At 47.0% G+C, this 27,631-nt stretch overlaps 1 protein-coding gene across 2 annotated transcripts in view; it reads right to left on the bottom strand.

The window, feature by feature from the left end:
• LOC144149616 (zinc transporter 6-like) overlaps positions 1 to 22,174 on the bottom strand; it is a 32,169-nt gene extending 9,995 nt beyond the window's left edge. Inside the window, exons 1-12 of one of the 2 annotated variants that reach the window (XM_077681259.1) lie at positions 21,498 to 21,836; positions 20,911 to 20,997; positions 17,296 to 17,380; positions 17,154 to 17,196; positions 16,916 to 16,981; positions 15,199 to 15,279; positions 13,081 to 13,116; positions 11,421 to 11,564; positions 10,327 to 10,446; positions 7,167 to 7,269; positions 5,200 to 5,316; positions 3,622 to 3,726 (exon numbers count right to left, since the gene is read on the bottom strand). In XM_077681259.1, coding sequence (XP_077537385.1) covers positions 3,622 to 3,726; positions 5,200 to 5,316; positions 7,167 to 7,269; positions 10,327 to 10,446; positions 11,421 to 11,564; positions 13,081 to 13,116; positions 15,199 to 15,279; positions 16,916 to 16,981; positions 17,154 to 17,196; positions 17,296 to 17,380; positions 20,911 to 20,997; positions 21,498 to 21,566 — 1,056 coding nt within the window. In that variant the 5' untranslated portion in view covers positions 21,567 to 21,836. Of the gene's footprint in view, positions 1 to 3,621; positions 3,727 to 5,199; positions 5,317 to 7,166; positions 7,270 to 10,326; positions 10,447 to 11,420; positions 11,565 to 13,080; positions 13,117 to 15,198; positions 15,280 to 16,915; positions 16,982 to 17,153; positions 17,197 to 17,295; positions 17,381 to 20,910; positions 20,998 to 21,497 lie in introns of both variants that reach the window. The other variant, XM_077681260.1, reaches the window with a different exon arrangement.
• Positions 22,175 to 27,631: the final 5,457 nt, after the last annotated feature.

The raw sequence follows: 27,631 nt of genomic DNA, 5'->3' as shown, positions 1-27,631 counted from the left end.
AGAGGTTAATGTGCAATAGGCATGTTGACTGTGAACGATTATTCGAATAAAAAAATCACAAAAAACAAATCGGGAAAACCAAGAGTGTCACGACCTGAACTGTTTATCAAGGAATGTGATGCAAGAAACGAAATCAAAATAGACCCAGCGGTCACAAAAAAATCCCTGGTACAAGCGACGGAGGTGGCAAAAAAAACTGTTTTGAGAAAACGGCTTCCGAAGTTGCAACATAGGTTTCACTTATCAAAAGTCGTCATGGTTGTAGCCTTTCATGTCCTTTTGAACATGGGGCTTCTGGAATGCCTTGCCTTGAAATTGGAGTGCCTTTTACAGCCTTTTTCTTTCCAGAAAACATCATTTTCAGCTCCTCCGTGAAGAGTACATACCCCACTTTCCCGACCAAACGAAGGGGGAGATGGGTTTCAATGGGCTTTCAATGCAAAGTAGGTTAGCTGGTTGGCTGTATTGCACTGAACAGCCTCCTTTTGCAGTGTTGTCACCATGGCAACAAGTTGAGCATTTTTTTTACTTAAATTTGAACATTTTTGGCTTTTTTTTATGTTTTATCATCTTGCCTGGCACAGCAACTTAGTACTCATACGTGCAGGTGTTCATTGCCAAAAGTTTGCATACCACAAGGATGAAAATGAGCTACTTTGAAGCTTGGTAGAGTATTCTGCATAACTCCCAACTTCAATGCAAGAGCATATTTTTTTAATACTTTTGACATTCAAGGCATCCAATATTTCTAGCAGCAAAGCCAGTATGCCCTAAGCAATGGTATCAATAATTTCCCTAAAAAATCACTGTTAAATGCTGCGACAGTAACGTACATTTTTAATGCAGAGAGCATATTTTTATTCCTGTATTACTAACTCAAACCTGTTTGCATGAAAATTACAAGTGCACGGGAAACGTTGCGCAATACGGGCGATATGGCTCGCGCGCATCGCAGCGCACGCTTATCGCGACATATCGAACTTTAATTATACCTGATATGGCTGGTCAGGTCGCTTTTAAGATTAAATCTAACGTCGCAGGCATTAATTACAACTACTGGCGTTCAATCGTAACCGGTTGCCCAGTCATGTGCTGCTCCAATGCGCGTCGGCTATGCCGTGCGCGCCAGCGCGTTTGACGCGTCGACCGTTTCTTTTTCAAGGCTAGCGAGTCCACAGTCAAAACACAGCAATAACTAAGCGTGTAAACATCGCAAACCCGACTAAAAGTTCACTTCACGAACCGCTATCGCAAGCGCGCACACCGCGTCACCCTCCGGGGTCTGGCGACGGTAGAGTCACGCGCACCACGAAGCGTTCGATGACCTCCTCCTTTCGAGCCACACAACTTCCCGCAATCTGGCTCGCGATCTCAGGCATTCCCATCGCGATAACGTGCGTGTTGAATACAACAGATTGAACAGAAACTCGGCCGAGCGAAGCGGCGAAAATGAACTCAATGCGCTCGCTACGCAGCTCAGGCGGCCGCCATCTTGCGTTGCGCCCGTGACATCCAATCAGGAGGGTCGTTGTTCTGGGAGGACCAATAGCGCTTCAGCATCTATTTCTAGCTTCGTTTGTGCGTCGTTTCTTTTCTGCCGTTTGTGCGTTTGTGAATGAACGAAGATAAAAGAGACGAGCGGAACCGGAAAGACGATCGCTCGGCCGATCTAACCATATCAAAATGGCCGCGCCCGGTGGCACCGTTGCGGAGATAGAGCGCTCCGAAAATTGCCGTTTTTTCGCCCTTTTGCGCTGATAGTTTGTCACCGCGCATGACAAAAGTATTTTTTTTATGCCACTTTGCGACGCTTTTCAGCGTAAAAACTTTGCAGACGCATAGAATAGGAAACATAGAAGCCGAATATGCGGGTTTCAAAAAAACGATGTTTTGGTCATTTTTCCGAAGTTGAAAGCCGCGTCCCCCCTTAAACATTTCGGGGGTCAGCCTAGAATCGAGGCCGGCCTGGATTCGAGCAAATACAGTAATTTCTTCCAATAAAGCAGCTTTGAAGTGAGTGCAACATTTTCATTTGAGAGTTTGCTTGTCCGCACACACATTTACTGGCAAAGGAACATCATTTTCATACCTAGGTTTGAGCGCTGGCTGATAACCGCAAAGCTTTTCATCACAACGATATTTCGAAATGACGAACAATTTTCAGCAGTCCCGCGTGATTCGTTATACCAAGATTTGACTGTACTACGCAGTTACCCAACTTCGAGCCAATTTCCCAAGATGCCTCTGTCGTCCACTACTGTTCCTCAAAAAAAAAGCATGCCGCTCGTGTTTCAATCTCTCCCCCCTGCCATACTTCTGCGATAACAGATCCAGCTGAAAGCTGAAAGATAACACCTGTCGTCGACAAGGAGAGTGCTTCCAATCAGACTTGAACACCACCAGCTGTTCACCGGGCAGTTTCGTTTCCCTAGAAGAGTATTTCCGGAGGTCTAGTTTTGCACCTTAGTAAAACCGTCTATTCCAACAAAGTCTCCAACAGGTTTGTTTCTTTTCAAAAATGCTAGGAGTTGCGATGCAGCAGGCCCATAGTCTGAACTCTTTTCTTTTCATCGCGCAACAGTTACACTCTGAAAGCTTGCTGGGCACGACGCAAGCGCATTGCACGATATCTCTGAGAGACGGCTATCATAGCGAGTTAGAAGATGATAGTAAACCGCAAGTGAAAGTTCTCACAGATAAGTGATGATCAGAATGCCGACAAAAAGTTTGGTTTTAAACTTCAAGCGCATTTGTTTGCATCGCTTGCTTGCTCTGATTCCTGTACTGGCGAAAGTCATTCACAAGGTGTTTTTGCATTATGTGGGGGTAAATTGATGCCTCTTATAATGTCAAACCACCAAATTTCTTCCAGAGAACCATCCAAAATTGCACATTTTGAAATGGAGGTCGGGCTTCACCACAAGGCTGGGCACCATGCGTGCTAACATTTTTTTTTTTTTTTTGCATCTGATAAATTGTATCGCACAATTTTTATTTTGTTTGTAGGATAGGTTTTTGAAATGTTTACCTACAAAATGTATATTCTAATTTTTTTCTTCTAGTACTTGTGGTTTGTTATACACAACCCTTCTTTTTGATTTTCTTCGACATCTGGACAAAAATTTAGAATTTGACAATATTTTTCCCCACCACTTATTATGAAAACCTTGTTAATACTGGTGTTGTTGGAAAGGGTGTTTAATCATTTACATTCCTACAAAATAATCTACATCTACAAACAATATATATTTTCTTAGACCCCTAAAAATTGGTCAATTTCCCACGGTAACGAAAGAGCTAAACAGAGACTGTATTTTGCCAAGGACAAAAGGCAGCCAAAAAGAAAACAACCCCCTTGGGCTACTTCCATCCAATCAGAACACCGTCCAAATGGGCCGCACTTTTGAACTGGAATACAGTTTAACCTCAAATTAACAATGTCACTGGAACCCTCCAAATGACTTTGTTAAATTGAGAACTTCATAAAATTGAGAGAGTGTTGGCCTATGTGCAACTGCAGCAAAAAATATGAATTTGTTCATTTGTTCAGGAAATTCGCAAAATTGGGATTCCACACAATCGAGGTTCAACTGTATTACCAACAAGGCGTAAAGCACCCACCTGAACAGTGAGCTCTGGAACGAGAGCCGATAGGCGGTCGACCACGTGCGCCAACACCAGCTGCTCGTTGGCATCCCGCCGAACACGAACATGGACGGAACCAGCCTGTAAAAAGGCACAAGAAGGAACAACACGATATCATCACTGCAATTTTTCATTCAGGCAACTAGCGCATCAGTGTTAGCGAACCGCCGTTCCAGCAAAGCATTTCATTTTGTTGGGTAAATGGTCGGGCAAACATCAAGTTCAAGATCACTGGGCAAGAAAGGGGATTGCAATGACGTGTCACTCCTGCACACACACACACACACACACTCTTCTTTCTCAGTTTGTAGTGAGAAGACGCTGTCACTACAAACCTCCAGTGGAAAAATTGAGCATTGGCAAATGACAGTCGATAAGAAAAATGGTTGCCACAAGCTAATTGTTCGAGACCTATAAGCACAAAAAAGTTGTCGACGAAGAATGTGAAGGGCAGGGACATACGCCCCCTGTCCATTTCTGCACTTATCAGTCTTGTCATACTCATATGTAGTTAAGCTAACTGTTGCTTCCCTCTCTGCGACATCCATTCTTCTAGACGCTAAATGCAGATCTCTCAAAACATAAACACAAAGAGAACTTAAATCCACGCTCACGGTTTGTAAGACCATGGAGCAGCATTTGATGCAAAAAAAAAGGGGAAGAAGAAGACGAAATAAAAGCCGCACCTCTGTTTTTAAGTGGCGCTAGTCCAAGTAAGGATAAACAAAGAATGATTGAAACATTGAAACAGTGCGGTACCACTTATAGTGCCAATTTTCGTGGCTCCCACGGCATACGTTATAAGTGGTCTACACAGCATTTCAATTTTCGACCTTCACTCATTCCATGGTTAATATCATACCAACTTCTTGTTTGTTCACGCGCAGATTGTACAGGTTAAACATGCTAGCAAACCTCTAAATATAGCCCGGAGAACTTGCCACTGTGTTATGACAGCTGAGAATGAAACAGGGGTTGAGATCGTTCTGAACAATTTTTTTACGTTAAAAATACGTGTAATTCACTAAAAGACGTGCAAAATTACGCATGCACTCTAAACTTTAATCTGGTAATGTAATTTGATCACTGGTCCCCTTCATTTCCTTGCCCAGGACAGTTTTCAGCAGTTCATGAAGCAATCCAAAGTGCTCTTGCCATGAAAATTCAATGGCAAAATAAAAAACTCATACAACTTTAAAGTTACTCAGGGCAGTTCTTAGTAGTCCGAAATGACAAATAAAAGAGACCAAATGTTAAAGACTTGGTTTAGTACCTGACATGATGGGACAAAATGTGCAAAACCAGGATGGGACAAACAGAAGGAAGACACCAAACAGGGCTGCGTGGTCTCTTCCTTCTGTTTGTCCCATCCTGGTTTTGTGCATTTTGTCCCATCATGAGAAAAGGTCGCACAAGTTCGCTTTGATGAACCTTTTTCCAAAGTGGCGCCTCGGCTTTCGCTACAGTGCGCTCCATTCACTGAAAAGTTACTTCTCAGCCTCCTAGACAAGACAGGAAAGAAAAAAAAATGCGAGAAATCTTTGAAGCACCGACCAGGGTTCCAAAGGAGAGGGTCCAGAAGAGCTCGTGGCGAAATTCTAGCACACCGTCCAATGTAGAGGCCTCCCGAAGACACTTGTCCAGCTGGCCCAAGAGGTGACCCGGTGTGGTCTGCAAGCAAAGAGTTGGGCAAATGCTCGCGTTTACGCCGCTGCTGCTGCTGAGGGCTCAAACGTGACGAATGATTCGTTAAAAGAACAGTATTAGGGAAGGAACTGCTGTGTCCATTTGCCTACAAAATGCACCGCACGCAAAATTTTGTCCCTTCATCAAGAGAGAGATGTAAGCTACCCACACTTCGAAAAGGACGTTTGTGATGAAATCACGACCAGCCATGAAATCACGAAGACATGGCGCCGTGGGGGGAGGAGGCAAGCAATCAAACATGCTTAATAAAAGAGTAGCGACACCAAATTTTAGGTTTTTATGCTGTGAAAAACACCTCTTCACCACTCAAAATAAAGCTAAAACCAGTCACCAGTCAGCATACAAAGAGTTAAAATGCATTTCTTTCAACCAAATTTGGTTTCAGTCACAGGCAGCACAGATGGCAGTTCTCGGCAATGCCGGAAGGTATTACGTCACACTATTATGGCTGCAAAACTGCAAGTTGTGACTTCAATCAAAAACCCGCACCGCTACTCGCGTTTTCCGCATCGTCTGTGGTTGGCTCACGTGGTCTGCATTGGCCCGCCCGAGCTTGCAGTGAAAACCAGGGCGTGGGAAATTTGAGAAGTACAGTGTAGACCGCTTATAACGTATATTGCGGGAGCCGCAAAAATCCACACTATAACCAAAACATGCGCGAATCCAACCACATCGCAACCTACCTTTTAAGCCATCTTTTATTTGTCATCACTCAAACGCACGGCACTTGCAAAGGCCTGGTCTTTATAACGGTTTTTTTTTTTTTTTTTTAACATCAGCAGGGTCTGACACATTGCAAGCGCGGCCTTACAAACAGCGAGCACGGCTTTAACTTCCGCCGTGTTTGTGTTTTGTGGGATCGTGGCGGAGTTTTTAGCATCTATGAACAGATGCTGCGTAACTTGATAAGAACGCCAGCGGGATTTTTTTTTTACCCCACCTTGTGTTCACGATGCCGAAGGCGGCTGCTTATCAGCGCAGCGTACTGGTGGTGGAAATCTTCGGCTTCGTGCGGCTCACTTGTTCGGAAAGGGAAAGAGCGGTGGCTTATCTGCACAACGTTCTAAAGCGTGAACCGCATGGAGCGATTTGTTCTCACGAAAACATGCAGTGCACGCCGCAGGCGCAGCGACACCGGCCCGGTTACAACTGGCGTGGTGTGCGGCACGGTAAGAGGCGGCAACATCACGCCAGCCCTGGCCGTGAAGTGGTGTGAACACACGACCGCCTATGTGGAAATCAGTGGTGAGCAACAATTCCCACAGCAGAGGGAGATCAGTGGAACCCAAACCCTTTTTTGTGTTCTGTACCTCCACCAGCTCGGAAACAGCTCAATAAAATCCTGACCACAGCAAAGAAAGTTTTTCCACACAACGGGCTTTAAACCTTGTAGTCGTGAAAGGCTGGGCGTTCCCACAATTCAGTACACAAAATGCACACAGAATACATACACAAGCAAAGATTTACAGTAGATGTTCCCATCGTTTGACATAAGCAATAATTCAAAATGGCTATGTTCGTTATAACGAGGTTTTACGAAGCCAGTGCAACCTATTTCACACTTGCACTCCACACGTGTCCAGCATTCTGGTCGGGATGCACGTCTAAGAATAAAAGGCAGAAACGCCGACCCTGGCCCCAAAGCTAGTAAATTTTAACAATTAACGTTTCAGCGATGAATCATTTAGTTCCTACAGTAACCAGCCAAGGAAGCGAGCCACTGGGGTCCAAACCGGAAATCAGTTGCCATTTCGCACACGCCGCCCTGGATACTTGTTACGAAACCGTGGACTCCACTTCCCGCACACACACACCTGAAGCAGGACGCAGGCACAGTGGACGCTCACGGGCAGCATGGTGGCACAGCACATGATGGCCAGGAAGACCGCTGTCACCGTGTCCGCATGCTGCCAGTCACTGCACACGCACAGCAGAGAAAGGAGGACCACCCTGATGATGATTTGTACAAAGTGTGCCCATAGCAGTAGCAGTAACAGCTGCCCACAAAAAGTGCAGCCTTCAATTTGGTTGGGAAATAGTGAAAGATGACTAGCACAAAAAAACTGTTCGTTCAGGAAAGTTTGACATCCACCTGAATGCAGCCGTACGGCTACAAAGGAAAGCTGTAGAGCTTCCTCAGAAACTTCGCAGTTCAAGAAAAATTCGTCCTGGTCCAGAATTTTTCTTAAACTGCGAAGTTTCTGAGGAAGCTGTATAGCCGGTATTCAATGGCGTGGAGTGCATGCAGGCAACCATAGGAGTGCGCCGCCATATCTGTGGCCAAGCGTCTGTTGCTAGGCGACGTTGTAGGCATGGCCCGCAGATCAGGCACCCCTCTTCTCCTCCATGCAACCGTGCGAGTGCGCCGTCACGCATTACATCGGGCTCCACGGGATGGCGGTACTTGTCCATGCTAAGCACGACTGTGAAACACACGACTGTGTTTCACGTTACAAACTCTTCCGAATGCAAAGTATTGCCTCGAGTTCAATGTGAGTGCGATTAATAACATCTCTGTTGACGCCACCATTAGAATCGGATTGGAACGGAGCAGACGACGCACGCCGGTGTGTTTTTTTTTCTTCGGCGTGCGGCTGCAGCGGCCCAAGCCGCACCGTGCCCGTGGCGCATCGGCCATGTCTGTGGCCGTTTCCAGCGTTGCCAAGCGAAGAAATTGACCGCTAAACTTTTCAACGAATACCGTCTATAGCTTTCCTTTGTAGCCGTATGGCTGCATTCAGGTGGATGCCAAACTTTCCTTTGCAGAAACTTGCTCCACCTTGGGGATTTCCCCTAAATCTGGTCGATTAAAAAACTGTTCATTCCACCTGTCAGCAGGAAAAGCGTACACTTTAGTGTAGCCAATAGTTTAACAAACATTTAAAAAAAAAATGTTCAAGCCATCTCGACTACTGATTTTGTAATGCCCTCTAAGCAGCATGTGCTACCTGGCTGTAGTGTCCTTCGAACGAGAGAAGCAAAAAGCAACACGATTGATTTTGGGTGTTTTACACAACTTATGCTACGAGTGTTGTACTGGAGGGCTCCAGATTAATTTTGACCACCTAGGGATCTTTATTGTGCGCCAAAATCTCGAACACACGGCTGTTTTCGCTTTTCGCTTCCAAATGAAAAGCGGCCGCAGTGGACGGGATAAAACCTGCGTTCTGAGGCTCAACCGCACAATGTCATAGCCACTCAGCCACCGTGGCAGGGAAAAAAAAGGAAAAAGAGAGAGGGACCCTGGCATGTGCTCCTTTCCATTGCCTTTGAGCCATCAGGCATTAACTATTTCGTGACTGCGGAAAAATCGATTGTTCTTTAAAATTCCGAAAAATATTTCCGTCCTTCCACAGAAAATATACAGGAAGAATAAGGCTTTCCAACAGTATTAATTTTAAACAACAGATTTATGACGCACATTATCAAAAAATGATCGAAACAACAAAAGTAACAAAAAGAAAAATGGCAACATCTCCACTCCATGGATGATGGCGAGGGTGCGGAGTAAGGGGACTCGAAATGACGTCCAAGTTGCGCCCCGAGTGACATCCGATTTGCGCCCCGACCGTCATTCGAATTGAGCCGTGAGTTGCACCTTGATTGCTCCCTAACTGAAACTGCAACTCACGGCTCAAATCGAATTTCGCTTGATGGTGGTGTGCACACAGATGGACGCGGACGGACATTGGGAGCTCCTAAGGTACTCCGCACCGTTGCAGGTGAGGGAGTAAGCCGTATGACTCTCGGGTACTATCTCACGGTCGTAGCCCAATGGGTAAGGCGACTGACACTAAGTTTATCTGGTCTACCAGACACAGGCTCGAATCCTGCCGGTGCCTGTGTGATTCTTTGTGATTGTAAATGCTATGCGCATGTACGCGGACGGACATTGGTCCTAAGGTGCTCCACACCTAAAAAAAAAGTCCCAGGGCCATCTCCACTAACGTGAAACCTGAGGAGGGGCGAAGGATGCATTGTATAAGTGTATTCTTAGCGCCTTGGCGTTTTTGCCCACAGAGATGAAACAGTTGGGGGGTAGAGGTATAAAGTCTCGTGTCTTTGAAGCACGAAGCGTCCTGGCATGAAGTGTTGGAAAATGAGTGCCCTGGTGTTTTAGTGCCGTGGCTACATGAGACGACGACGACGTGAGATGCCGACAACCTGAGCTCTTAAGTGGCTTCGCCCTTAAAAAAGATGAAAACATCAACGCTACTTTGACAGGGTAAATATAAAAATAAATTGAAATATACACTTTAAATACAAGGCCCTTATAGAATAATACTGCAAATACGAGATCTCTAAGAACAAAATTTATTTACATACATACTAAAATATAAGCACTAGTGCCTATCATGCCACCACGCGAAGCAGTTTCTCGATGTGGTGTGAAACAAAGGTTGGCCCCACTCTGCACAGCCAGCACCAAGTGGTAGCGGTGAACGAAGCCGCCACCCTTCAGATAAGAGCGGTGACCTTTAGAACAGGCCAGGCATGTTTACATCAAAGCGCGGCAACGATAAAACGACCCAAGGAGAAAGCAAAACTTGCCGGCAGATACCTGCTGACGTTGTAGGGTGGTTTGATGCACTTTCACCATTCGTACTCAAGTCTGATGACTTTGATTCGTCAGACTTCAGTACAGACGGTGAAAGTGCATCAAATTTACCAACAAACATGAAGCTCCGTGGTGAGTAGGGGGCCACTAGCATGTTGGAAATAAAAAAGAAGTTCGATTACAGAATTACCTACGTGTTTTACGAAACTGGCAAGGCTCTCACAGTGCTTTTCTTAGCAACTTTATTGCACGAAATTTTAACTTCTAAAAATCTGTTCCAATTTTTTTTCCCGCCTAATGAACCCTCCCTCCAAATTCATGCCAAATTTTCTGGGAAAAAAGTGGGTTCATTATGCGAGTAAATATAGTAGCATTGGAACACAACTCTGTGCCAGCACGCAGGCGCAGTCACTCACTAAGAGAGCAGGAGGGTGTGACAGAACAGCAGCAGACAGGCCTCTGCCCAGCCCAGCAGCAAGATGGGGTTCAGGCGCGGCAGCAGAAGTCCGGAGAGGCCAGGCACCACACTGCACACACTGCGTGGAGGAAGGGAGGGAGAGGGGCGTCACTTCGCAAGGCACGAAACCTGTGACCAATGAAGTTTCTGGACAGCGAGAAAACGACGGTGTTTGTGACTATGTTACAGCCTCTCCCAAGCTGTCAAATGACCACACGCAGTCATGAAAGTCGTGCTGTGAACTACCTAGCCTGGCAGTAGGCCTGGTCGTGCAGTGTAACTGCAGGCATCCACTTGCGCAATTCTGCAAAGGGCTTGTCGGTAAACCTCCGCACTAGATAAAACAGAACATCGGGCATGTTGGTATGTTTTAAAAAGGATGAACGGTGCAAAAACAACAAAACGCAAGAAAGAGTACAAACAGCCTAGTGTGTCAGTGCTCCGTCTGTGCGTATTCTCTTTCTTGTGTTTTGTTGTCTGTGCTCTGTTTATCACCGTTACTCAATGTACACTAGTTGCGAAAGTTTTCATAGGTGTCATCATCAGAAACCGGTCTGCTGTTGCACCCCCCTGCACTGGTGGCAAACAGGGATGAGCACGGAGCAAGTAGACCAGCCAGCCATCTATTGGCAGAAAGTTGAAGTAGTACTCAAGCGCTTGCAGTTGCTGCCCTAAGTCGTAAAAGAAGAACTGTGGAAACATAAGTAATTGCTACCTAATTTAAACTTTCCCAATTTAAAAAGCAGGCTTTATTTACTAAGTTGTGTTACTCGGTGAATGTTTAGCTAAGTCCAGTTCTTTGTCCCTAGCTAGGTGCCAATGCCCATCGTCAATGCCAATGCCAATGCCCACTAGGTGCCAAGGCCCAGGTGCCAATAATGCCAATGCCCACACTTGCCCACCGGCTTCAACGAAGCAGCGGTGCTTGCATGGCCCAGATTCTGAAGTGGAGTTTCAAAACTGGTGCCGGTTAACGGTTTATTCCGTACTAGAACCACAACCAACCGTCTCCCTAACCTCGTCCCCTCATCCTCCTCCTCTTCCACTTCTCACCTGTGGCTGATGTCGGCCAGGTGTTCTTGCAGCCAGCTGGAACTGGATGCCTGCAGGACGCTGGCAAGGGAGGGTTGCCTCACAGTCAGCTGGACCAACAGATGCCAGCACAGGCCCAGCACCGTGGCAGGCAGAAAACGCCCCCTGTCGGAACGAACAGCAGCGTTGACAGGGGCACACCCTGCAGCACGCCACTCCGAGTTTGAACAACGGGGGGCTGAAAGTCCCCTTTACAGCACAGCTCAGAAGCTATAGACTGACCATCAGTGCTGCCACTTTAGCAGTTTTCCCATTAAACTTGGTAGATGTCAAGTTTCTTTAGCAGAAAAATTGTGCCCGTAGAAGTTAGCGGATTCTGTCACTAAAATATGAAATACTGATTAGAGGATTTCACTGTTTTAGTGACTTGATGTCCAACTTAGCGGGCTTTAGCTTATTTGCGTGAGCAAAACTACATATTTTGGAATAGTGCTGTTTCAAAAGCCAGCCAAAGTGACTGCACTTTGCTGGCTGTTGTTAGTCAAGAGTTGTATGAAATGAAATGGGTGTTCCTCTGTATGAAATGAGTGATCCTCGAGCAAAAAAGATGTGGTAGAAGGGTATCGATTCAGCTTCTGAAGTACATAATAACGCATGTTAATTCCATTAATAGAAGTAATACGATCAAATAAACCAAAATAAAATTACTGAGTACTCTGCGTAATGCCGCGAACCATGCATTGGATTTGTTTATTTATGTTTTTGCTTTTATCGCCCGGCTGCGCCGCGGCTGTGTTATCTGTGCCTCGAGTGAAGTGCACGTTCCATTTCATCTTTCTTATGCCGCACGGATTATCTCATTTGATAGGGAGGATGTTTTCCCCTAACGCCACTAGCCTAGAATAGTCTTCTTTTATCTTCAGTGTTCTCAATGTAATTCGACGGTTGGAGAAACACCCGCGCCCAAAGATAAATGCCTGCGGAGCAGACGCCGCGGCATTCTATTCGCCGACACTCGCCTGCACAGTCACTTTGTTGACTGCTGCTTCGCTGCCTGTGTATTCTTTGAGTTGTTAGGGGAGCACAAGTTAGCTCCAATAAACTTGCTTTTCCTTCAAGCCAACAGCGTCATCTTTCGCTTTGTGACAATATGTAACAATATATACAACACCAAACTTGAGTACATCAAAGGGAGCTACCCAAAAACTGTTTAAACTGTATTTATTCAAAGTGGTAAAATGCGAAGGTAAAGTAAACACCAATAACAGCCTCCCAACTGTTTTGCTACTTAATGAAAATATACACACACTTGTCGATTTACAAACATCTTGATGTCAGCTTAAACAAGCCCTAATCTAGCCGCCCATAAACAAGGGCTCTCACTCAAGAAGGTGGCTGTCCGATTCCCCACTATCAGAGGGACATCTCCACTCAAACACTTATTTTAGCACGCAAGTTGAGAACCCCGTCATTCTGGATGGGAATATGCACAACATTGTTTTTGTTGCCACAAAAAGTGATGGTGTGCCTTTGTATTTCATTTCGACCAAAAATAAAGTGTGGCGACAGATAACTGACAAGGCACTATAATTCTCAACAATGCAATGTCACAGTTTGTGTCAGTCAATGGCCCTTTCCAGAAGGCATGGCAGGCAAAAAGGAATGGTGAACAGCGTCTCACGTGTGGACTGAAGTGGGGTCCAGTATCCTCTCCACACTGAAAGAACAAAAATAAATAAATACAAACTCTATGAAATGCGCTATAAACAAGACTGCAAACTTCGTATAAACCTCGCCAACTAGAACCATCCACGCAATGCATTAGCTATATAGGGACAGTTACCCGCCGCGGTGGCTCAGTGGCTAAGGCATTGAACTGCTGAGCACGAGGTCGCAGGTTGGATTCCCAGCCGCGGCGGCCGCTTTTCTGGTGGAGGTGAAAAGCAAAAATGCTTGTGTGTACGAGATTTCGGCGCATTTTAACGCTCCCAAGTGGTCAAAATTAATCCGGAGCACCCCACTATGGCGCACCTCATCTCCTGCGTTACGTCAGCACGTTAAACCCTGCAATCAATAAATCAATCTTATAGAGGGACAATAAATCTGTTCGAAGTGCCTATGGCTACTTCTATAAAAACACTCGCTCCCAACAGTGTTAAATAAAATAAGGTTGCCAAACCTACGGGGCTCTACCCATTCATGCCTCATTGATTGATTGATTGATTGTGGTGTTTAACGCGCCGACGCAACGCAGGCAATGAGGCGCGCCGTAGTGGAGGGCTCCGGATTAATTTTGACCACCTGGGGATCTTTAACGTGCGCCGAAATCTCGCACACACGGGCGTTTTTGCTTTTCGCCTCCATCAGAAAAGCGGCCACCGCGGCCGGGAATCGAACCCGCGACCTCGTGCTCAGCAGCGCAACGCCTTAGCCCCATTCATGCCTCATCCTAGTGCATAATGCCTATGAAACCTCTTCATAAGAGACACTGTTACAAGAGACACTTGGTTATAAAAGACATTTGAATAAGAGCGGTTAGGTTAGTTTTCCTATGTTCACCATATTAACAACATTGCATACAAGAGACCTTGGTTACAAGAGACATTTCTTGGGTCCCTTGGGTGTCTCTTGTAATGAGACTTTACTGTAGTGGGTAAACCTAACTGCAGGTACTGTGGACTTAGCCAATATAGTACGTAACACAACAGCAATTAATACAGTACAGTTAAACCTGGATGTAACGAACCTAGATGTAACAAATACCTCAATTTAACGAAGTTTTCCAATTCCCCATTTCCAGCCCCACTGAAACCTATGTGTTTGCAACCTCTATATAACGAAGGTGTTGCGATGGTTAAACTTGATGTAACGAATTTGCTACACTGATGAATGAGTGGGTTTTGCACTTTTGCTGAAAAATTGGCAGGATGAATGCGCTAATTTTACGAATTTCTCCACCACCACAAACTACCCACCATTTCCACGTGTGAGTGTGGTGCCAGTTAGGTGCTAGGCCTGCCTGTCGGCATGTAGTCACGCGACTCCAGTGCCATCTGTGGCGTCGGTTCGTCAGCGATGAGTTCTGCTGCCAGAAAACGAAAGTTTTTGCTTTTGGAAGACACACTCGCAATTTTAAATGCCGTCTCTACTGGCAAGAAAGAAGAACGTCGCCACCCGGTACAGTATCCCAGCTAGCACCCTCTCACTAATTTTGAGTGCGGAAAGGAGTATCAAGTTTGCAAAAAGCCACCCTTTCGGCCCAAGTTTGGTCCTTAAAACGCGTTTCCTTGGAGTGGCGTGCAGTGACTAAGTTCCTGGGAAAGTTGCAGGCCCAAATCACGCAGTTTTGAACTGTGAAATAAATCCTTGAAGGTTGAGTTCACTGTCACTGATTTCCAGCATTTTGGTTTCGTTTCTGGTTCATTCACGCGAGCCTCTCAACTCTAAACCTGCATGTAACGCAAAATTGTGAATTTTTGTCGGCTTCGTTATATCCAGGTTTAACCGTATAGCGAGTTCACAAGATGTAACACGAGCAGTCAAATGAACAAACACAACAACCGTGTGGAGTAAGAATTTCCTTCCCCAACGTTCTCTCAGGAGAACATCGAGGCAACCTGGATGCCACCTTTTTCGGGTCACGAGAAGACTTTTTTCACTCCTGTTGCTCTTTTCTCTGTACTGGTAACAATGAACTGGACACCAGGCATACATTGCTACGGGAACAACCAGCGGTCCCAGCATAACAGAGCAGCCAAACACAAGCAATAAGAAGGGTAAGAACTATCCCACCACCAACCTCTCTTTCAGCACCAGCAGTGATCCCAGCTGGGACAGCGTGGTGCTTGCCAGGATGGCCAGAACCTCCCACCGCCTGTAACTGGATTTCAAGGGGTGGGGGGCAAGGAAAGAGCAGGTAGTAATGTGTTCAAAAGAAGTAAGAGTAACAGACAACCTATTATGCCTGACGTCACACTTTAATGATTTGCTTCAATAACCTGCCTGCACGCAGAAAAACCACTGCTAATGCGTCCCTATTCCATATGCACTATCTTGGTTTTTCGTTTGCTGAGTCTATTAAAGGAGCACTGACACGAAAATTTCATGTTCCACTTTTATTGTTTTTATCGATGCTTAATGGTCTGGCGAACCCGAAACAGCCCTTCAAATACTTCAGCGCGCGATAGTTAATTACATTGAACGGCCTGAAAATCGTTTGTTTCAAATTCCCGCGCTTTCATCCCGAACGGCGCATATGACAGACTCCCGGACAGACGTCACCGCTTTGTGCGGACGTCACCGGCGCCCGCTTGAGAGGGTGTTGCGCCCGCTCGCCGCTCGTGGGGTCGCGCGCGTGAAGGGACGTCACGAGTTTTTGACGAGCGCTGTCGCGTCACTTCTTTTCCGCTCTTGGATTGACATCACGCTGATGTCCATTTGCTGAGTGCCGCTCCGCGCGCTGCTCCGTCGGCGCGATAAATGAGATCCAATTGAACTACGTTCTTCGCGTCGCAAGCCGCTCATATTTCAGCCAGGGTATTATGTTGAGTGAAGGAAGCGAACTGTGCAATAATATTAACGCCGAAAATTGGTGTCAGTGCTCCTTTAAGGGCAACTGTTACTCTGCTGGATTTGTATTGAATGAAGTTGTATTGGGGCAGTAAATTGGTTCGTTATAACCGTAGAGGTAAAAATCCGCACTCATAAATCGGCCATCCGGCTCTCGCAAAAATCCTAGCTAAAACATGCACTGTTCTAGGTTTCAAACCCGCTATAAACGAGCGGGTCCTTATCTGTCTCCTTGTGGCATTTCAATGTAAACAGACCGGAACGTGGGAACGTGAAATTGCAACAGAACAAAGTTTGTTCGGCAAAACAGGCCAGTCTTCTTATTTACTTGAAGGACGATGTGGCCTTCGCCTGGTGGTTTTCAGATAGTGAAAGGAATGAAGTTTTTCACAGTGCCAACGCAATAAAAGGCCTTCAGCTACTAAAAAAAACGGTTGTTATGCCTCACTTTTGTAAAATTTTGCTTTTATTGCACTAGCTGTCGAGTTTTGAGCCTCACGGGAACCACATATTTCTTCGTTATAGCCAATATCGCGCGGCTCTCGAGGTTTCAATTTCATTATAAAAAGAATAGGTGCATTTAAATGAAGCGTAATCAAACAAGCTTTGTATTTAGTTCGGTATATCCGATAATTCGCTATATCAGTGTTCGCTATAACAGGGTTCGACTGTACGTGAAAATATGTGCTCGCTTTGTTCTCCTCTAAACCTCATACATGCCCTCTAAACCTCCACTGTATGCCATGGACCTCTGTCCAGCCTTTATAAACCAAAATGAAGTTGAAAAGAAAACGAAAATGGAAATTGAGTTTCTACCCTCCTATCCAGGTGGAAACGGCTGCACACAATGCTTCCTTAGAATTGGCCCGCAAAACTGTCTGCACAACATAAACAAAAATGAATGAACTTTATCCCCGATACTCTTTAATTAAAAAGCCACAACTCACCCAAAGCTATACGTTGGAGAAGGCTTTTGCTGTGAGACCCACATCCCCAAGAGGCAGTTTCCAAGGCTAAAAGATGAACAAAATGAAAGGGGGAAGGGGGGTCAACAGTAGATCCAATAAGTTATACATATTTAAACCTAAGCAATTTGTTTTTTAACATTACCATTGAGAGCGGACAAGAATTTGTTATTTGTATACGAACAACATGAATTAGAAGGGGCAAATTAATTGTACTTACCAGAGAAGGTCAAAAAGTGTCAACTGCGTGAAAGCATTAAGCGCTGAAAAACAAAAAAGCAAACATAAATGTGTAAATTTAGAGAGAATATAACAAGGCTGGAAGAAATTAAATAAAGCTGCCAGAGCCAAAACTTCCTTACCTAAGCTTGAAGAAGTACGACTCCAGTAGGACAACACGAAGCTAACGACAACGTTTCCTGCTATCATCCATACCACTCTTTTTGCCTGAAAACGAGGAGATTGCATTCTTTTTGTTTAGTCCATCCCTGCACGCTGATTAAACATGCATCAATAATGTGCATTTTAATCACACTGCTAACTTCAGTAGCCCAGTCCTCATGAGAACATTGCAACGTAAAAATGACACGAAAAGAAAAAAAAATTATTGACTACTGTTCAGGAATGCACGAATATAACACAACTACACGGCATTATTGTAACTACAGTACACTCCCTCCATGTAACCCCTTCCGTTAGTTATGCAGTATTACCACATTATATATTGTTTTATATATTTTTATATTATATATATTGTTATATATATATTTGTTATATATTTTATATTGTTTTATACTATGTCGATTCTGTTAAAGTTGTGTGCTTGCTTTTATCGCCCCTCTTACTCAATGTTCCTACGGGAACCGGTATGGTAACGTGAATTGATTGATTGTAGGGTTTAACGCGCCGACGCAATGCAGGCGATGAGGCGCACCATAGTGGAGGGCTCCGGATTAATTTTGACCACTTGGGAATCTTTAACATGCGTCGAAATCTCGCACGCACGGGCATTTTTGCTTTTCGCCTCCATCAGAAAAGCGGCCGCCGCAGCCGGCAATCGAACCCGCGACCTCGTACTCAGCATGGTAACGTGAATACACAAAAAAACAGAGCAAAGGGGGTTTACCAGTGGTCTAACGCTCTTTCTCTAACATTTAGCTCTCTCATGCTTATTTACTACCACTTTCAGATCGGAAACTATTGCCCACCAGACAGACAGAAAAACTTTATTTCGGTTAATGCCATTCAGGTCGCGCTTGTAGCCAGTGCGTCACCAGCGACCTCCTCAGCCCTGTCGATTAGCCGGACCTGAAGGTTCGGATTGGAGATGCGAAGCGCGGCCTCCCAGTGCTCCTCAGTGGTGATTAGTGGGAACGGATCCTGGGGGCATGTCCATATTATGCGTGGTAGGGTGGCATGTTCACCGCACAGGTAGGTGGCAGGCTGCGGTTGAGTACAGACTTGGGTGTACGTGGGTAAGATGGGCTGGGTTGGGGAAAGTGTTCGTTTGTAGCAAACGCCAAATGTGAGCTTTGCTGTTATCTAATTGGTGGTCCGCCGGTGGGTAGATCCGGCGGTAGTGTGTGGTGACATCATTAAATGTGACCAGGCGGTCCCTCGCAGACCGCGCCCCGTGATAGGGATAGAGATTAAGCACTGCCCAGACCGTGAGCCCTCGGGCGTGTTCGTGGGCTGTCTCGTTTCCCTCGAGGCCGGAGTGTGCGGGTGCCCAGCTCAAGTGAATTGTCTGGCCTGGCGATATGGGTGTACATTTTTCCAGAATTTTGAGTGCCACTCGTGATAATCAGTCAGTGGCGAAATTTTGAATTGGTCTTTGAATCAGAAATAATTGTCTGGTGGGTGGGATTCCGTATTATGGCGAAGGCTATGGCCGCCTCTTCGCCGTTTCTGGGCAGGTGGCTCGTATAGTTGCCGAGTTTAGAAGTCTTTTAGAGAGGTCTGTCATAGCGACTGTGTATGCATCGTGGTGCCTGTATTCTGCTGCATCCACATAGATGGTATTTGGATTATTGCTGCGTATTTTGTGGAGCGCTTCAGCCCGTTTTTTTTTCTCCTGGCTGTGATGTTCGGGGTGCATGTTGCGAGGCAGTGGTTCGATTATTAGTCTTGCGTGGATGTGTGGTGGTATAGGGTAGAGGTGTGTATAGTTTGTGTGGTGTCCTATAGACAACTCTCTGAGTATGTGCCTCTCTGCAGCTGATCGTGATAGTCTTTCGTACTGGCTTGTTAGGTGGGCCTCGATAAGTTCTCTGACTGTTGTGGAGGCCTAAGCCTTCGAGACGGGCAGTAGATGCGCTGGGGATGAGGCCAAGTGCAAGTTTATACGTTAGCCTAATAAGTACATTAACCCGTTCTATATCTTGCCTAGTCAAGCGAAGGTAAGGGAGAGAGCACGAGTAGACTTAAAACGAACGCCTGTACAATGCGGACCTTTCCATTTTCTTTCGCGCCTTGACGACGATTTGCGATTCTGCGAATTAATTTGGCTGTTTGGGTAGTGTTTCTTTTCATTATATTTAGGAGCTCTCCATTTTTTCGGTCATTTTGAATAAGTAAACCAAGTACCCGGATGCGCGAGACCTCTGGGATAAGGTGTTCTTGAATGTGTAGCTTAATGTTTGGCTTCTCCGGTTTATGGGTTTGTGGTGATAGCAAAAGTAACTCTGACTTAGAAGGTGAGCATGAAAGTCCTGCTCTGGCGGCTTCTGCGACCACTACCTGTACGCCTTGCTGGAGGACTTCCTCTATATGCGCGTCACTGCCTCAGTTTTCCCAGAGCGTAATGTCATCAGCGTATAGTCTATGGTAAAGTCCTGGGATTTGGCTAAGTTTCTGTGAAACTGTTAGAATGGCCAGATTAAAGAGAAGTGGTGATACGACCGCTCCCTGGGGCGTGCGTACCCCCTATGTCGATAGTTTCGACATAGGTCACCTACGTGAAGGGTGGCCGTTCTGTCTGTTAGAAAATCCTTAACGTAGCTATAGATTCATTCCCCTGGGTTCACTGACTGTAGGCCTTTAAGAACTGCGTCATGGGTGACATTATCAAAGGCTTTTTTCAGGTCAAGAGTTAGAATTGCAGCAGAGTCATAACTGTGTGCATTAGGTTCTATAATATGATGGTAAAGCCTGAGCATGACGTCTTAGGTAGACATGTTTGGCTGGAAACCCGCCATAGCGGGAGTAAAATGATTAGTATCAGTTATACAATGCATGAGTCGTGCATGGATGACATGCTCCACGAGCTTACCCAGACATGATGTCAGGGAGATAGGGCGAAGGTGTTCCAATTCGAGGGGTTTATTTGCCTTCGGAATTAAGATTGTTTTGGCGTGCTTCCACAATTTGGGTATAGTGCCCTTTCACCAGCATTCATTCATATACTGCGTGAGTGATGCGATTGACTTATCGTCCACGTTGCGTACTGCTTTATTAGTTATTTGATCCAACTCAAACAGGGGCTGAGTTGGATCGGAGTTTGGCTATAATGCGACTCTTATTTCGGCTTCTGTAATATCTCGGTACAGCTCCAGATTGGCTAGTCCCGAGTAGGGTGGTAGTTGAGAGGATTCCATCTTTCTGTGACAATATCATCTGAAAACCCTCCCCTAACTTTTTGCGAGGTGCATAGCTAGGCTTGCTGGAACAGATGTTCCTGCACACAAGTTACGATAAAAAAAGTGATCCATAGCAACTCTTTCTTTTATTATTAATGTTTGCACCAAATGTGCCTTCTAACCTGCTCAATTTTTCAATGCAATTCTACGACCCTCGATGTTTGTTTTGCAATTCTAATGCTCTTCCATTTTTGCGCTGCAAACGAAATATTGCGCCTCAAATTTTCGAACGAATCAAGGGAACGAAAGTAAAAAATGTCATTCCTGAAACGACGCTAGTAAGCTCAACGCACAAGGAATTTAAAAAACAATAAAACAATAAATATACCCCCGCCTTACCGCAGGCTCTTTCATGACGGGTCGCAGCTCCGTGATGAGAGATCCAACCAAGCCAAGATTCGGCTTCCTAAACGGTTGGAACAGACCCTGAAATTCGGTCATGTGGCACTTCAGAACGCGCGCGGATGCAACGCACAACACCGGCGTACCAAAAGACACACTAAACGAACACACGCGAGCTCTTGTTTCGTGTGCGAGTCGACGATTCTGTTGAAAGCGGTCTCAGCTTGATGTTCGCAGGTTTCGAAAACAGCTGCGAGCTGCCGTATACGTCACAGTACCGTAGCAACGTCCAAGCAACTGCAGAGCGATAAATGAAGGACTATAAACGTGCCCACGCTTCACTTGAAAGTTCTGCGATCTATTGCGGTTTTAAGACAAAGTCGGTGTGATGGGTCTTTCGGTATGGGCCTTTGGCCTTTCCAGTACACCCCAGCCCTCCTGGGTTGAAATAAAGTATTGTTATTGTTGTTATTGTTAAAAGGTCCTGCGGTATCGATCCCGAAGCTCAACACACGGCCAAATACACAAGTGACATAACAGTTACAGCAGACCCGAGAGAAGCGCCCGCAATGGCTTGAACTTACCGTGGAGTGTTCATCTTTGCAGTTGAGCGGTGCTACCCGCTGCCTCAGATCTGACAGTTCGCTTTGCATAGCCGAAAGCAGTCCTCGAAACCAACCGAGGATTGAGTCGCGATGGGCAGGCCACCAGAGTCGTCACGCAGCTGTGGTATATATTGGGGTCCGAAGATGATGATCAATGTTCATTTGAAGCTACACCGGCCGCACGCTCGCTGAAGCACTTTGCAAGACGCTAGTCCCGCTGGCTCCATGACCACTGGGCCTGGCTACTGGCCGGCTATGGCTTCTACTGGACGGGTTTGCACGAAAAGGAAAGGAAGGGCTTATTCATGGAGGAAAGAAAAGCTTTTTTTTCCTCCATGGGCTTATTGAACTGAATATATTGAACTTAAACTAGCCCGTCTAGTTTTCCTAAACTCTGGTTACTTTTAAAGGCCACCTCCCCTGGGTATACGTGCCTGCGCCGTTCTGTGGTAAGCGTCCGTCGAAGCGGTCGAAGCATCGATTTCTTCAATTCAGGGATCAGTTCGACCAGTGGTTCGACTCGCCTGCTGGTATCAGCGGTTCAAACATCGGCGCGGCAGTTATTTTCTAGGCTGCCAAATCAAAGCCGCAGCTAGCAAGCGCCTTTGGCTCCAGTGACGGGCGTGGCAGAGTAATTTCAAGATACAGCACAGGCATCGTACACGGACTCTCTCAGCCATACACTTTAATAAACACTGGATGGCGAGGATGAATCGCTTCGGTCCAGTGGCCGCTGAAGGCCCTGAAGATGTGGCCGCCAGTTTGTGTCCTTGTTCTTGGAGGTTCCCGCATAGGGCTATGAAACAAAGTAACATTTAATACCTCCCTAAAAGTGCAGGTAGTGTCACCCAGGCGATCTGTGCTAGAATGTGGTTGAGCACCTCTGCTGTTTTCTGCTTTATGCAAAGCACTTCGTGTCAGCTCGGTTGGGTGGTTGGAAGTCATCGCGGGGATCGGCCAAGCTGCCTGTAATGATTAGGCTGTGACCCGGTTTGTTTTAGAGAGAGAAAAAAAGAAGTACCAGAAAAATATTGAGAAGCAAAAAAAATCTTTGGATACAACAGGATGTCAGGGGGAAAAAAAATTGCGAATGAAGACAGCTGTCTGGCAGGGCATCCGGCCTGTCGCCGCAACGAAGGATATGTGAAAGGCGATCACATCATCTCAGTCAGTCAGTCAGTAAACTTTATTGATTGGAAAGGGGAGGAGGGAAGGGTAAGGTGGGGCTAGAGAAGTGAGTGGAGCCCTCTTTCCAGGGCCCCAGTTTCAGCTGCCCCGATCTTCGCTCTCCGGAACAGCTCTCGCCGAGTCCCGAGGGCGGAGTTGGCCAGGGCTAAACGTACCGCGCCGAGTCAGAGCACTCGTACAGTCTTCCCCCTCCTGAAACCCACCAAGAACTCCTCGCAAGGCTTCGTCTCAGCAGGCAGAAGTTTCCCCCTCCACACAAAGGCCTTAACACTTATGAAAGCCAAACAAATCATCTCTGTAAGGTAACTACCAGTCGTGTGTGGTCTGTCCTAGACCAACGTTGGTGGTGATTGTTGCTAAAGATTACAGCGCCTGTAACAGCAGCCGCTGCAATAACAGAAGGCGATTCGACCGCACTCGCGACAGGACAAAAAAAAAAAAAAAAAATTCCCCCGCATTTCCCCGAGGGGGAGAATGTGAAAGTGCGAATGCACGGTTGTCGGCCCGCTTGCGACGCTTGCGCTCGGCCCCCGCAGCCCACCGCCTCGCCGCCTTCTCTTCCATCTCTTCCATCGGGTTTGTAGTATCACGTGTACACCACGCAGTTATCAAGCCGCTATTGGCGGTGAGATGTTTGAGTGGCGCCCCCTGGATATGACGTCAGCTTAGGGACCCGCTCCGCTGTCGTCTGCTACACTCATGGCTACACTCGCCCCGCTGCTACACCCGCGCCGCGGTCGTCCGGTTCTGACTGGCAGCAGTGCCTTTGCTAGAAATCGCCCGCTTTGATGCTTTGGTGCTTTAAAAAGCGTGTTTTCAATCAGATTCTGACGGCTCTGAATAATTTCAAGCTTTGTCCCGCACAATTTTACAACACACGAGGAGAGAGAGAACGACTTTCAGAGAGCATCGCTCAGACAATCGTGTGTAACTCGCCCTCGTCCTATCTAGCGTATTTGCGAGTTTCAGCGCTCAGAGCTCCTCGATAAGTATTCAAAATGCGTATGCTTCCCTTAACTATTTCTGAGATGCTCTTATGAAGACTCAACAGTCTAATGCTACGCATCAAGCAGCGGGTCGCACAGCAGGAAATAAAACGGGTGTTTTAAATGCAGAGCATTTCAGTAACTCACAATGTCACCCGCGTTGGCGTCCGTAGTCCGCACGCTCATTGCGCATGCGCGTCGAGTCGAGGCGAAAGCGAACACATCTCTCGCGAGGGGCATTGGATTGGATTTGAACACTCTCTCGCGAGGGGCATTGGATTGGATTAAAGTGGATTGTGTTGCGTCATAGCCGCGGCACGTTGCGTCATAGCCGCGGCAGACGCGCTTGGGCCGGCGCATGTGCAGTACTCTATCTTCCGCGGTTTCCTCTCCTTCGGGCGCGCTGCGCATATAACCGGTGTGCCGTTCTCCGGCCAAGCAACATCCGCGGTTGGCTCAAACACCTAGAGTCCACGCCGCTTTACAAGTACGCCAACGTCGTCGACTGGGACCGGCTTACGCAGTCCCCTCAACGTATATAAGCGGCGGAGCGCGCGTTCGGAATTCAGTCAACGGCGTCTTTGCATGGCTTACGCTTGACGTGACGCTTTGCTTGACTCGAGTAGATGCGACGCATTTACTCGAGTTCCCCCCGTGGGAAGATGCGGGCGGCTTTTTTCTTTCGTTGTTGTTAGATGAACGTTTTTTTTTTTTTTTTTCTGTGCCCAACGCATTCATTTTTCTGCACCGTCCTAAACGTCCTAGGAGGTTTGGGGATATTTGCGAGGCTCACAAAGTTCGTGTGAATATTCAATGCAATAAGATCTCTGCTACGGCGCAGATAACGTTGTCCACAGTACTCGAAGGCGGCTTTTGTGCACCTAATTTCTATCGAACCATCGATATCGTAACGAACTCGATCTCAACCCGAAAAGTTATGACATGATTACGCTGTTGAAAACTTGATATACTTGCTAACTAACGCAATAAATAGTATACATGCCAATTTTCAGTATAACACAATTCGAAACCAATGAATATGTCCAGACAGCTCTTTATTGTTTTCCAGCCCATTTAGTCGCAAAGAACAAATCCTGGCCTACTCGGGATGACGTTCGGTGAATTGAAGAATGAATCTTACTCTCGTCTTGGACTGAGGAGCCTGCCCACTAACCAGCTCGATTTTACTATTAAAGTTTTCTCCTCCTCCTGGTCCTCCATCTCTTGTGCAGTTTTACTAAACGCCTATCTGAATATTGGGATGATATGGCTGTGGTAAATGTACCGAAATATCCCTCCAAATCTGAACAAACATAGCCTTACTGTATGTTTGCCTTACAGGTTACTCGTTTTGCTCAATAAGCCTCTGGTTAGAAGCCTGGTATAAAACCAGCACGCGCCTAAACACACAGCAGGTTATTTGGAAATCAACCTACATTATTTGCGCCCCATAGTGCATGTCGGCACACTTTCATGCCGTGACAACGTAAAGTGACTTGATACAATAGTTTAGAGTGTTAGGCAAGATTGCCAAATCTGTTTTACCTTACATACGATTAGCTAAAGTCGTAATGCCTTCTGCCAAAGCCGACAGCCCCGAAGACCTGGAATTTGTTTTGGTCTTCCATTTTCGCTGTTGTCGGTTGTCATCCTGCGGCTGTTACCTTTGTTCGAAAGACTGCTGAACACAGAGGCTGACGCCTAGCTCCGACTCTTCGCGCTCCGCACAGGACCAGCTTCGCAGCAATGCATGGGCGACGCCGGCAATGTTTTTTTCCGGAGCGGTATCAAAAACTATACTTAAAATCACGCCTTGAGCTAGTTTACGCTGTTTTAAATCTTTTGTTACGAAAAAAAAGTTGCACATTCGCGAGATCTGCTGCAGACAAGCACAAAATCTCAACCGCGCGCAAAGAAACAGCATAGAGAGCGAGCCCGAGTGAAGCAGACGACAAATGCGAGAATCCCTAAGCCGACGTCACGGAGGCGCGCTCACCGCCAATAACGCCGCTGAGTCGCCAACGCACGCCGCTGACGACGTAGTTTGAATGCGTTAAAGATATAAGGCGCGTCACTAACATTGATATCACCGTCGCGTTCGTGGCTTGGTCGGTAGAGCGTCGCGCTGCGGCCGCAAAGTCCTCGCATCGAAACCTGGCGCCGGATGCTGTTTCTTTTTTAAATATAGAGGAGCACTGCGGACGCCGCCGGCGGTGGATGGTTTGGGGTCGCTTATAAAGTGCATTCGCACTTAAAAAAACCCGCAACGTTATCTACTGAACACCTGCAAACGTTTTAATGCGACAGAATGCCAGACGGCTTCAAAATTCTTGTGCGGAAGCATTTCTACTCACTCTTCGCGGATAAGCGACTGGTCCGAACACGTGCTCCCCGTGGTACGCGCGCAGAATTAGGCCACCTTTCCCGATGTTTCGTTCTGTAGCGAGTTTCGGATCGTGCTCGTACTAGGGGAAGAAAAGCCAACAAAACTCCCGATCCCCAGGTCAGCATATCCGGCGCTTCCATCCCACAAGTTCCCACGCTTCGCATTTTGGGAGTTCCATTCCATCAAGACGGATTCGGGTCAGCTCTCCTACCACAGCTACACAAGACAAGGTCTCTTTTTTTTGCCTGCTCAGAGCAGTTCCAGGCAGCCCAAAACTGCTCCCGCCATAGATGCTCTATGGGCAAATAAAATACGGAGCTGCTTTGAGCAGGCAAAAAAAAAAAAAAACAAAAAAAAAGAGACCAACAGTTTCCCAGCTGATGCATCTCATTCGTCGTATCCGGGGCTCCTCATATGGACTGCGAGCATCAGACACGTCGCCTCGTACAAGCCATGCTCACCGGGAACCCCTTCGTCAATCTGAAAACCCGAGACTAACAAGTTGGACGCCCGCATAAGGAAGACGTACAAATCAGCCCTCAGCCTGCCTAATTACACCACAAACGAACGTCTCATGAAACTTGGCCTCCACAACACCCTGAATGAACTCGTCGAAGCCCAGCGTGTCTATCAGCTGCAAAGACTTGCTCTCACCCCCACAGGCCGTCAGGTTCTTCATAATATAGGCCGAACCCCGCCCCTGCTCACCTACAGCGCACCCCCTTTCCATTCGGCAACTCGGAACAGCCATATACCCAGGCACATGCACCCCATTTACAACCGGGCGCGAAAAGAAGCTCGAGTACGCCACCTCGAGAAGCGTTACGGCAATAGAGTTTTAGCATAGCGGCTCCCGTACGCTACTCTAAGGTTAGCGGGACCGGACTGCGCATGCGCGCGCGGGGAGTGCGAGGAGGTTGAGGGGCAACCTCCTCGCACTCCCCGCGGGCAACACCCTTACTGCGGCAAATATGCCTGCACCCGAAGCCCTGGCCATCGCCCATGCCATTAATACACATTGAAATCAGCCTTATCTCACCATCATTAGCGATTCACAGCAAGCCTGCCGCCTTTACCAGGCCGGTCTCGCCCCACAACCCATGCTACGCTGCCTGCCTCCGGACCTATAAGTGGCCACTGTAGACTTGGCCATGCCGCAGCCCGCGATCTGCACCACCGGGCACTCCGAACTTAAAGGAACCCCTCCCTCCCAACACACCACGCTACCCTTTACCGCCGCCTACAAACGAACCCATCAGCCGTCCCTTTTCCCCCAACTGCTCACACTGTCACATACCTCTCGCCACTTACATTGTTTTCTCTTGCCCTCACCACCTTAACCACATCCCCCCACCCTGAGCAGTGGGAGTCCGAGTCGTGAGCCTATTTTCTCGCCCCAAATAAGACCCCCCCCCCCCCCCCTCATTTCCCCTGCCTTTTAATTTTAGCGCGAGAAACAGCACCTCCCCTCGCTCCCACCCGTCCTGGCCGAAGGCTCGGCAAAGCAAGACCCTTATTCAGATCCGCCACGAGAACACTGGCAATACTTACGT

This window comes from Haemaphysalis longicornis, unplaced genomic scaffold (assembly GCF_048455015.1).
Source record: "Haemaphysalis longicornis isolate Haplotype H1 unplaced genomic scaffold, Haemaphysalis longicornis Haplotype H1 scaffold_8, whole genome shotgun sequence".
Classification (NCBI taxonomy): Eukaryota; Metazoa; Arthropoda; class Arachnida; order Ixodida; family Ixodidae; genus Haemaphysalis; species Haemaphysalis longicornis.
Note: the sequence above shows the minus strand (reverse complement) of the source record. Positions and strands in the feature narration are given on the sequence as shown.